At 36.2% G+C, this 12,486-nt stretch overlaps 1 protein-coding gene across 8 annotated transcripts in view; it reads right to left on the reverse strand.

Annotated features, from left to right (window-relative positions):
- Positions 1-851: 851 nt before the first annotated feature.
- Positions 852-12,486, reverse strand: part of CtBP (C-terminal binding protein) — a 250,706-nt gene continuing 239,071 nt past the window's right edge. For 5 of the 8 annotated variants that reach the window (XM_089646917.1, XM_089646913.1, XM_089646914.1 and 2 more), the window contains 6 exons: positions 11,713-11,912; positions 10,633-10,732; positions 9,976-10,106; positions 8,887-9,094; positions 6,659-6,945; positions 852-3,892 (listed from right to left, as the gene is read on the reverse strand). In XM_089646917.1, coding sequence (XP_089503043.1) covers positions 3,827-3,892; positions 6,659-6,945; positions 8,887-9,094; positions 9,976-10,106; positions 10,633-10,732; positions 11,713-11,912 — 992 coding nt within the window. In that variant the 3' untranslated portion in view covers positions 852-3,826. Of the gene's footprint in view, positions 3,893-6,654; positions 6,946-8,886; positions 9,095-9,975; positions 10,107-10,632; positions 10,733-11,712; positions 11,913-12,486 lie in introns of all 8 variants that reach the window. The other 3 variants (XM_089646920.1, XM_089646919.1, XM_089646918.1) reach the window with 2 other exon arrangements.

Genomic DNA, 12,486 nt, shown 5'->3' on the forward strand with positions numbered 1-12,486 from the left:
AATTTGATTTACATAATTCATTTTAAAAAGGAGTTGTACTAATTAAACAATAAATACTGCTTAGTCCTTTGTATTTGATGCAATAACTTTTTGCTCAAGCAGCTTTTCCATTACGCAAATAGCTTGCGTAGTGGAAACCTCTACCTGTGTTGCAAGTGCAGGTTGCTTGTGGATGTTGTAAGTGGATTTTGACTTGCACGGGAATAGAGCGCCGCTCTAAGTTTGATCCTGCATGTCAATTGCCATAGGAGAGTAGTCTATGCACCATACTGATTCTTTTTTTAATCCAATCCTGAGTCCATTCCAGTGAAGAACGGTTTTTTAATGTGATTGCGGTAATAATGCAGTATCATCTCTATCACAACATTGCAAGCAAATGGTGACCGTGTGTTGAACGTTATTTTGATGACGGTTCAACACACCTACAAAAAGTAATATAAAGTCATGAAGTGATGAAAAAAAAAACTGGGTTAAATAGATTTTTGTTTCATCACTTTGAATGACATCACTTTTTAAAGGTGTGGTTAATTGTCATTTTGATGAAATATCATGAAACCCAACCAAACGCATCAAGTCTATTTGGTGCCATGACAGTGAGTGTCAACCAGCAAGCAAGTCGATTTGCAGTACGCAAGTGCCTGCACGCATGTCCAATGTTACACTTGCACGCAGATTACTTGCCTAGTGGAAATGTTGCTTTAATCCCATTTGGAATCACGCACCGAATTTGGGTAAAATATGATCATGATGTATTATCATCCGCTTCCTATATGATTACATATATCCTGAAAATAGCATCACAATACATACAAATGGTTGGATAAGGACGGTGAAATGAAAATAGCAGAATGTTTGCTCAATCTTTTATTTCAAATGTATGTGGAAGATCAAATCCTAGACTACAATCTTCGCTTATTTATTTTTTAGCTATCTGTTGTAACCTTAGCTTAACACCTAAATATAATCAATATTAATTTCTAATGCCAGAAAAGTCGGGAACATTCTTTGTATGCTTCCTAGTTTTATTACTTTAATTATATTTAATAGTTGAAACACTAATCGGCCCGACAACAACATAATTCCAGTCAACATTCCTCCGTACTTCTGCACCAACCAAATAGGAGGAACTAACTTAAATGCATCGACCAACCAAATATTCACACAGCGCCCGCAATGTGCCGCTAAAGTAAACAAACACTTCTAAACAAACCAATCAACCAACAACCAGCCAAACAAACAAACAAACCAATTATACTCTCATTCTCTAAGCCATCCGAGATTGATCAAAACAACTGCATCCGGGTATCGGTTTAAACCATCCTTCATTAAAATATATACACGCAAGTATTGCTTTCAAACATAAAGTTCAAATTGAAGTGAGCCACGCTTATTTATAGCAAAGGCGGGAAAGTTTTCTAGATTGTTTTAAGTACTGCCGACATTATCGTGGAATTATTGTAGTCAGTTTTAAAGGGGTGACGTTCGTTTTAAAGTATTTTTGAGCAATACAAGAATATAATATATTATTTGCACGGGATTGATACGATACGGAAGTAATGTGACAGAATAGAAAACTTTAACGCCAATAGAGTCGGGCAAGAAGAATAATTAATTGCGGAAGAGGAATAACTGATGGATAACAGGGGGCAACACACGCCTGTGTATCTCGTCATACTTAAATTGTATATCCCTAATACTAAAATACTAAACATTATCCTAGCACTTATGATTGAAATGTTGTGGACATTGATTTATACATTGATTGGAAGAAAATAAAAATAGTTAATTCACCATGTACGCCAATGCGATACATTATTAAAATAATGAAGACGTTGATAATATAACAGTAAGAATAATATTATTATTCAGATTCGTGCAAAATGATCAATTTTGACGATATGCGCAAATGAAAGCTACGGGTGTAGTTAACCAATAACATAGTGATGGAACAGACGTTGAATCACTGAAAGAACCAGAGAATGTAACATTAAAACTGCCGTGTTTCTGATGTTACTGCGTTGACAGCGCCAAGAAAAGATATTAAAACAACCGAAGTCGTAAACATTTGTACCATAAAATTACTTACAAAAATATACTATTCCAAATTACCTAAATGGCACCACGTACTAAATACTTTTTAAAGAATCTGAAAGCGATATAAGAACATTGTAATAGAGCTATTTCAACAATAACAAATAGTTTTATTATTTGCTTGCAGGTATCGAGTGGCATTGTACTAATTAGGTTCTCCTTGTCCTCGCTCTCGAGCCTTTATCTGGATCGAGGCTATTTGGGGAATCTCTGGTTCTCTCAGCGGGAAACGCTCATCTCAATACTTCTATAATAATGTAATGTTGTCTCTTCGGAACATTCAAATTAAAAACTAAAACCTAGACAGCGGTGAAAAATAAGCATAAACAAACAAACTGTTAAAAATACACCATTTCAAGGTCCCCATATAATCCAAACTCTTCCAATAAATATATAGTGGAATAAATGCCAGACCAACTAGATATAAAAATCCCATATTGCATCAGTCAATATATTTAACAGTGTGAAATTTCAGTTTAACAGTCTGAAATGTATTTCAGTGTGAAAGATTCAAAATCAATATGATTGCAAACATTTATTTTGTAGATTATGAAATTCATCAAACTATTCAGAAAATAAAAAAAGGAAAAATTGCCATTCACAATGCAAGATTTCGTATTTTGTGTTTGTTCCGTTCCAATGATTCTACATAATAACTTTGTCCTGCATTGTACATTTTCAAGTTGTTTGTAAATATTGCTTTGATAGTAATCATTTCTTTACAAGTGCTGCTAATAAAAATCACAAGGAAAGAGTGCACATCCAACAACGGCTCAATCTTATGACAATCTCGTATAGTTAAATATAGAACTAATATTACACTTATGAAAAACAATTCAAGCTATAAAGGACACTCAAAACACTTCTTTCGACACATTCATGATTACTTACAATATAATGTAGAGGAAAAATTAACACCAACTTTTTAAATATTCACAAGTTTACGAAAATACAGGATGTTGTTAAATTAATGTCTCCCATGAACGACAGCGGGCAATCTCTCAATTTAAAAAAACTCTACTTCACTGTGCGAATATCACTGTCTTCCTTCACTGTGTCTCGAAGCACTTTGTAATACGCCAAAAGCCTGCTAAGGGCTATATCAATCTAATGTTCACACTTCATATTCACAAGGAATATTATTCTCCTCTCTATTTTTTTTTGTTCTTCTTTTTGTCTAGTCTTTAAAGTTCAAAAAGCGGACCTCAAAAGTTACACCGATACATCACACTCAAAGACATCAAATTGTAATACTCAAAAAGTGCAGTAAAACAACAATTTACACATGTAAATTCTTGCACGACGGCGTGACTCAAAAAGTTAAAAAAAAAAAAAACCACCTACATTGAATTTTTACAATATCAACCCATCAACGACGACGATACATAATAAGATATCAATATATTTTTTTTAATTTTCAAAAATGTATTATTTTTTCTTAAATGCTAAAATTCATTATTATTATTAAATCTATCCTCATCATTTGATTACTTATACTAGAATTAAAGATCGCTGATGAATTAATTATTAAAATAAAAAGAGAGAGAAAACAATGTAGAATTGATGCGCGAATGACTGAAGTTTGTTTAGTTGAGGAGTTGGAAGGACCAAGTCGCACGTATGTTGTGTTCAGAAGATCAGCGGACGAATGTGTTTGTTTGTTAGTTGCGCTCCCTGCTGCCGCTTCCTTGCCCTCACAGTGGGTCCCCACCCAGAGGTAGAGGGGCGCCAGAGCTCAGTGCACCTCGGAGCTCTCCGGTTTAGGCTGGAGAAGGTTCGCCGGATCCGATGTGTTGATCGGCTATAAAGGAAAACACAACATTCATCAATAAAATACATTTAAAACTTTCACATGGGCATTGCTTTTCTTTTTTTTAAAATTATTATTAATGAAAAATATTCCAAATTCTACACTAGGCATTCCAAAACTTTTAATGTTATTACAAAAACTATGATGAGGTGAAAAGTCATGCAAACACACTTTTATTTACAACATAACGTGCACACTTCAAAATGATTTATTCCAAGTTTTAGACATTTGAAACCATTCAAACTAAACACTACCAAATCGAGTAAAAGTACACATTCCCAATAAGGTTAGGGCAGGGGAATTAGGCAAAATGGATCATTACTTTAATGGAGTATTAACACCAAACATAGGTGACAAAGGGATAGATGATTAGCATTTCTACATTGTGGAAGACAAAACGGATGACAGGGTCAAATTAAGGTCTGCTGAAGTGTTTACTATCATTTAACCCTCAAAATGCCATCCTCCCATGACCTCATTACTCCTGTTGTGTGCCAAAGGATAAAAGCCAATGGCTCGCCATGTGCTGCTTCATTTTTTTATACATTTAAAAAAATGTATTTATCTGTCTTATGTGTTTTCCCAAGATAGCTACTTATATTCAGAAAAAATGTTTTTTTTTCTGTCAAATGTTATAAAAAAATAATAATACCTAAATAAAAACAAATATATTCTTGGATTTTATTATATTTTCCATAAAGCTTAATAGAGGTGATCATCACAAGAAAAAAAATAAATTATAAATACGTATGCATGGCTTTGAAAATCTAAAATATTCTTCACTTCCGCAAATATAAAATTAATATATTTTGCATGTGACGAAATGAGAGTCTAGAATAATATTAGGATACTTTATTACGTTACCAGGCAAATGCAAAATATTTGAGTACGCCATTATGTTACAAAATAAAATAAAACCAGGGTGCGGTGAACTACTAGCGAATCCACAATGGATTTGTAGGCACACTACGGGTGAAAACGTTAGCTAAGGGTTAGTGAATCAATGGAGAGTTATGGTGAGTATGGAACAAATGTGAATTCTTTATAAGGGTAAAAATTTGATACATGACTAAATTGAATACCTTCTAAGGATATTACCATACATTTTTTATTTGTGCTATATGGTCGCCAATGAATGTTGTAAATGATGGTCAAATGTCTTTAAGAATGAGAGAGAATAAGGCAGAAATCAGACATGACAAGCAGTGCTGGATTTACTTGTATTTTAGAAAGGGCCTATTCGGTCCATTAGCACAACTGTTGTTCAAACCATAGATAATGTAGAAACATAGGAAGAAACAGCATGAAAGTATGCAAACTGTTGCCAAGCTACGACCAAATTGCAGACTATCAAAGTGGCGGAGCCAATGAAAGTGATGCGTTTGGTTTGTATGTAAAAACAATGATGTTCCCTTGCAAACGGCAAAGATGTTTCATTTCTTTAATAAGTGTGAGGGAGATGTACGATAATGATAACATTTTTCCTTTGGGGGGAAACAAACATACATACATCTTTTGGCCCATTTTCAACAGCTCTTAGACACTATTACTTAGTTTGTAAGAAAGAGCTGCAGTATTATTGTGATAAAGAACCTACGTTTTTTGTTTTATTTGTGCTGTTGCCATGCAGTAACCGTAGGAATTATAAAAGTGCCCATCAATGTTAATGACATTTCTGTGCGCGCTGTTTCGTACTAACAAATAGTACATGGCTCATCTCCCTTGTATCTATAATGAATGGTTCGAACCCAACACCGACTGACTGAAGATAGAACCAGACAGGTAGCAATAGTACAGGTAAAATAGTATGAAAATGGACTAAATGATTTACAAAATTAGTGTTTATGAAACTGTTCATTCATTCTTCTTGGCGGGATAAGTGAAGATCTGCAGAGTACGCCCTAAAATAAAGTGGTAAACACCATTCTAAGGGGAAGGATTGCATTACAAAGTAGGTTGAATGAGGTATCGTTTAGTATGTTATCATGGGTGTCGAACCAACGAGACCACTCCTAAGGCGAAAGCATTAATATTTGGTGGGATAAGAGAGGTTTTTGTAAATAAACATGAAAATAACACCATCACTTTATTTTGGGCAAACTCTGTAGATCTTCATTTCTACTGCCAAAAAAATGTACCAAAGTTTCATGAATGCATGAATTTTGTCATTTATCAAACCCATAGACGTCCAAATTGACAAGACTTGCCCTGACATAAAATGTGGGTAGCATTTCAACGAGTTGGAGGAAAACCACGTAACTATAATATTTTTAGCATCAGGAGGGTTCGAGAATGCTTTGAATAAACTACAACATCACTCGTATGTTGACTGCTGAAGAGCGCACATTAAAATAACCAGACCCAGCGCATTGCTTGGATGACAGTCAATCGTGGGACTTTTCTGCACAGGGTCTGAATGCTCGTTTTTAACTGAACCGTCTACAAATAGGGTTGCGTAGTGACTCTAAAAATGAGTGAAGTGGGAAAATAATAACACAAATAAGTGTCTTACATAATAGAGTAACAAAATATTCGATTTTGGAAACAAGCCCAAAATGTTGCTTACCCGATTTGGGATTTGTAGCTAAGTTGTTTACGAAGCCAGCAATTTGCAAGGGACTAGTAATTGGTAAGCAGATTTTATTTTCCAGGACTTGTTATTAAGGGGAGAGGGAGAGGGAGAGGGAGAGTGAAAGATAACAGGACAAGAGCAGGCAGGCAGGTGTATGTAGTAAATGTGCGATTGTCATTACCTACCAGCGAGTGCTGGGGGGGTGGAGGCGGCTGCTGCTGCGGGGGCCCGTGCGGGGGCAGGGGCGCGGGGGGCGCGGGCGGCGGGGGCGCGGGCGGCGCGGCCTGGCCCTGCGCCGCGGCCACGGCCGCCGCCACGGCTGCGGCGCCCGACTCGTGCGGCGTGGTGCTGTGCGCCTGCTGCACCGGCAGGCCCCCGCCACCGCCGCCCCCTCCCCCACCCCCGCCCCCACCGTAGTAGCCGCCGTTTATGCCTGCAAGCACAAGGGGCCATTGCAGAGGGTTCTCATACACTACGGATACTCCACACAATCAATACATGGCATTAAGGTTATCTCGTTTATTATCGGTTGGGGCCATTGTCATGTGCTGTGGATACAGATATTTGGAAACTCACATAAACAGACAAAATTTTATAATTTGAATTAAATTAACCCCCTGGCTGTTTTTATGCGCTTTAGTGCACAGTATTCTTGTGCACTTTATGATAAAAACTGATTACACACTCATAAAAGTCGTTCTACATATTTCCTTTTATAATATTACTGTGAGATATATGAATCCTATAATTTCTATACCCGCTATATCCGATTTTTTGACAAAGTGATCTGAGTATGACATCTTGTTCACATTTTTGCGAGCAACAAGAGGAGCCTAAAATTGAGTTTCAAAACCCTCCTTATCACGACTAAAAACCATGTTAAAACTGCGAGTGAGAAACCAAATCCGCCATATCATACAGAAAGTTACTATCAAAACCCGCTATATCGGATTCAACCAATCACAAGCAGTTATTTTTCCAAAATACAATATGGCCGCCGCTCTGACACCACGCTCGTGTGTCAAAATGATCTACGCGTGTGTTTCTAAACCCGCCATGTCGGCTCAGTTGACTTTCAAAATCACGAAGTGAGTATCAAAATCCGCTTTATCCATTTTATTTATCGAAATTACTTAATTATTGCTAGACATATATAGAAAAATAAATGCTTTTCGAAATTTTATTACTCCAATTCATTATATAAAAAATTTTAATGCAATTACTTATGTACGCTAAAGATGTGACAGTTTTTTGCGGTTTTCTCCAAATCAATGAAAGTTGATATAGCGGGTATAGAAATTACACGACTCATATGATTTAAGCAGTGTTGAAAGTGGCAACACCATGCTCTGTGTTTGCATTTAAGAGTTTACCATAGATACTTTCAAATAATTGTAATAAATTCCAAATTGTCATTGACCGCCATTGCTTGCATGTTTGCGAAAGATTCGTCAAAGTTTGTAAATTTTTTATTAATTATATGAAACAAAAAGTGACAATAACCTTCACAATACATTGGTGTAAATAAATATAATTTTTTAATATAATAGTTTTTTTAAGAAAAGAAAAATCGGTAATTAATATGGTAATAAATTATTTTTTAACTGCATATTTCCATTTGTAATATTAAAATCTAAAAGTTCATCTGCTTTCAAAAACAGTATTTCATTTTGTGATACTTTCAAAAACGGCAAATCTATTTGAACGTTAATCTCAAAACAGGAACATTTCTAGAATTTGAAAGATCTTTTAAAATAAGTTTATGACAAAATCTCAAAAGATCCCAGGGATTAAAACAAACTACTAAACGGTTGTCCATTCACATTTTACATTTTTATGACCACCAAACTGGGTACACATACAATTCTTCACCCAGAGAGCCAAAATGCCATACATTCATACTAATGTGGCTATTACTAAATTTAATTTAAATTAGAAACTAGGGGGGACAATGAAAATATTAGTCAATCATAAATACGGTTGAGCGGAGTCCTTTTCCAAGGGCAAAATGGTCACATGTGAAAATATTAAACAAAGAATTGATTAATATCTACTTTTCAAAAACATTATATTTATTAGGGGAGCAGTATTAACACTGCTGTGAGTGAAATACTATACATAATTATTATTTAGAGGTTCATTTTGAAAAAAGATTACAAACCTTAGCTCTATAGAGAAATCCATATCTTTCAATGAAGGTTTATGATTGTTACGAAACTCACTGCCATGAGGACTATTCTTCCGACTGATTACAGTTGATGACAAACCTTTTGAAGACCAACCACAACTGATGTTCATGGAGGGAATTGAACTGATGACCCTGGCAAACCTCGCATCGTGACTGATGGAGGAAATTGACCTGATGAACCTGGCATTTGAGTGATATATTTTATGTATGTAATAAGGAAGGTACCTTCGGGGTAGGTGGGCGTAGGGCCAGGGCCAGATCCGCCCAGGAAGTAGTCCTTATTGACGCAGTTGCGCAGGCAGTCAGGGATGCGTCCCACGATGGCTCGGCGGATCTCGCTGGCTGCCATCTCACGCAATTCCGTGGCCGAGGCGTCTGAGTAGAAGGCAGCGTGCGGGGTGCACAGAACGTTGGGCGCATCCTTCAGGGGTCCCTGCAATCATTAAGTTATATAATATAAAGTAGGCTAGTTCATACAGACGGAGACTTGATAGGGTGTTCTATATGGTTCGGGGAAATATGTGGTGGAGAGGGGACACTGGCATTCGATAACCGAAGGATACACCCATAAACCATGCTAACATTAGCCGAGCATACTAGAATTGGCAATGCAATGTGACAGAAGTTGTATTTGGTTGAATTTAAATTTTAAACAAAAAAACTTATTCTGAATTAGAAGCAATTAACAGTTATTTCAATGGTATATAAACACTAATTCCAATGGAAAGTTACTACCAACGTCAGCTTTACCAAAAAATTTTGCTTTGCTTTTGCATTAATGCAACAACACTAAGCATTTCAACATAGTCATAATGTACCATCTGGACTGAAGTCATGGGATAGAGATGGATTTGTCAACTTCTATCAAAATGAAATCGCTTTTTTCGCCAAGTGTCTCGTCTAATTATAATACACCTAAACAAGTCCTAGCGAGAGCTCGTACGGATGTCATCAACGTTCGTCCTCTTCCTTCTCACTCATCTTGTTAGAAAACAAAAAAGCCAGAAGGTTCTAGAAAGATGACATCACGTGTGATATCTCGCTGGGACTAGTTTATGCCTGAAATGCACCCTTCAAATTAGTATACCTGTGAGTCTTTCAGGGATGAAGATTGTTTATCGATTTCTTGGTGTAAAAAAAGACTGAATCAATATTTTGACTTTTACATTAGATAGGCTACAATTTCATCCATATATAGTAGTATATACGCATGTAGCTGGTTATGTTCCACAAACCTCATTGAAACAGAAGAGTGTTTGTTGGATAAAGTGTGCAAGTATTTGAGTCGTGCGGAATAAAGTGTAGGTAACTGACCTGGAATACATTGAAGGGTTCATTCTCATGCACATCGAGGGCTGCTGCTCTTATCCTCCCCTGCTTGAGGGCGGCAGCTAGGGCATCATCATCCACCAGCCCTCCGCGGGCTGTATTCACCAGGAAAGCCCCTGGAAACAGATACATATGCTTTCATAAGAATTCTTTGATAAGAGACGAGATGTTTTTGAATATTTACTAATGTTGACTTGACTTTTATTTTTACAGACAGTCCAGTTTTACTTAATTATCTTCCATATACCAACTAAAAATACTCAATCAAAAAATTATTTTTAATTGCTAAAACAATTCAGGACTAAATCATTTAGATACTCGCTTGTACCTAGATTGAATGCAGTTGGCAATACTTTCTTAGGAATAGTATGTGTTCAACTGCACGGAAGTTGCAAGAAGGCTATAATAGCATACCTCATAAATACATATTAAAGTAAGCTTTTATATTATTTCGCATGTGTTCCATTTTATAATTTTGCTTTAATAATGTTCTACTATATTATTATACATTTAACATGTTTGTAAAAGCCCGTATGTGCATATAATATAAATAAATATGTAGTAACCTGAAAGACAACCTATGAAAGTGGGAGGGCGGGACATATCAATCAACTCTCTTAGGAATACATAATAAAGTAATACCTGGACGCATCTGTTTAATGGTGAACTCGTTGATGAGGTGGTGATTGTGCTCATTCAGACTGCAGTGCAAGGACACACAGTCACTTTGGAATAATAAGTCCTGGAATCAAATTTAACACATCACTAAATGGTAGAATAGAAGAAAAAACACTATTTATATTTTATAATATATTTTGAGCAGATTTATGGAATTGGGCTACGAATATTATCATTGAAATTAACTGCATACTCTGTACGTAACTATTTTCAGAATATAGTAACTCTTTAGGAGACGTAATACTAATAATGACGAATTTATATACCTAGCGCAGTTTTGTGATATTTCATGTCAAGTGCGCTTATAACTATTACCTACACTTAATAACCAAATCTATGTATAAAGAGGTAGGTACGTTTTTATACAAATCAGCAGTTTTATTTAGAGATTGGTGAAATTTTACACACTTGAACTTCAAAACAAGAGGAAGGTGACTTATCTTCATAGGATTTTGAAAAAATACCCCCTATCCCCTCTTCCTACCCCAGAATTTTAGTACTTCTTGATGTACCCCAGAAAAAATACCCCCTATCCCCTCTTCCTACCCCAGAATTTTAGTACTTCTTGATGTACCCCAGAATTTTACCCAGAATTTTACATAATTTTAGTACCCCAGAATTTTAGTACACTTGACATTCAAAATAAGAGGAAAATTATCTGATTTTGAAAAACTATGCGTAAAGTCCGGTCAATGCCAGGGACTTCAGCTATTTTTGTTTTTTTTAATTGCCGGCAACCCGGGCGTTTATTGCAATAACATGATCAATATTACAAATATGAAAGTAACCCGCCTCACTAGAAGATTTCTGTATAAGTATAACCCAACATACACATAAAACAAAACTAAAGTAAAGGATAGAATCACTATTTTAATGTTTATTATAATAAAGTTCACATGAAGTGAAATTACACAAAGTTGTAATAGTGATACAAATGTTATGTTATTATGTATTATTATTCTGATAAAAATCAGGCATGGGAATATTGCAGTGTGAATAGAGTGGCCTTTGGTTATTTTTAGCTACTTTGGGATAGTATGTTACCTGCAGGGTGTAGACGCGCGTCAGTCCCAAGCTCTTCTCGATACCGTCGGGCAGGTAGGGGTCGTAGAAGATGACGTTGAATCCAAAGGCCTTGGCCCGCAACGCCACGGCCGAGCCGATTCTGCCCAGCCCCACCACGCCCAGTGTGTCTCCCCGGATCCGAGCGCAGCCCTGGGCCGCCTCTCTCACTTGCTCTGGTCCTAACCAACAACAAAACAAACAATGCGTGTTACAAAACCTGAACACAAAGTCAATTGAACCTTAGATTCGACGTATCAAAATCGTTTGACGTGTCAAGTAGGAAAGTTATTTCATACATAAAGTTCACCGCACCTAGCCCGAGTGAATCGATCTATCTGTCGTAGTCTGCCTTACAATTTCACTCTTGAACGCCATTTTGCAATGATAACCCTTTTCAAACATTGACAAAAGTCACAACGTAAATGACAACAAAACTGGATCTACAGTAACTAATAAAATTGGAAGGATTTGATGCTAATTAAATAATTATGATAAGTGCAAAAATGGTTAATTTGCAGTATCTATGCCATTTCATTAACAAAGTGCCATTAAATCTACTATCCACATGTTATTATTATTGATTAATTGAATACAAACATTTACAAAATTTAGATTTACTTAAACGTCTAAAATGCCACTATTTTTTACTACTTTGGAGTTTATCAAACTTTTTCTTTGGTTAACAACTTTAATCCCACAGGATTCCCTAACCGAGCATTAGCAAGTTAAGTAGAGATTGCATTGGGAAGAGTG

Source organism: Hesperophylax consimilis, chromosome 25 (assembly GCF_061612785.1).
Source record: "Hesperophylax consimilis isolate HC1 chromosome 25, BYU_Hcon_1.0, whole genome shotgun sequence".
NCBI lineage: Eukaryota > Metazoa > Arthropoda > Insecta > Trichoptera > Limnephilidae > Hesperophylax > Hesperophylax consimilis.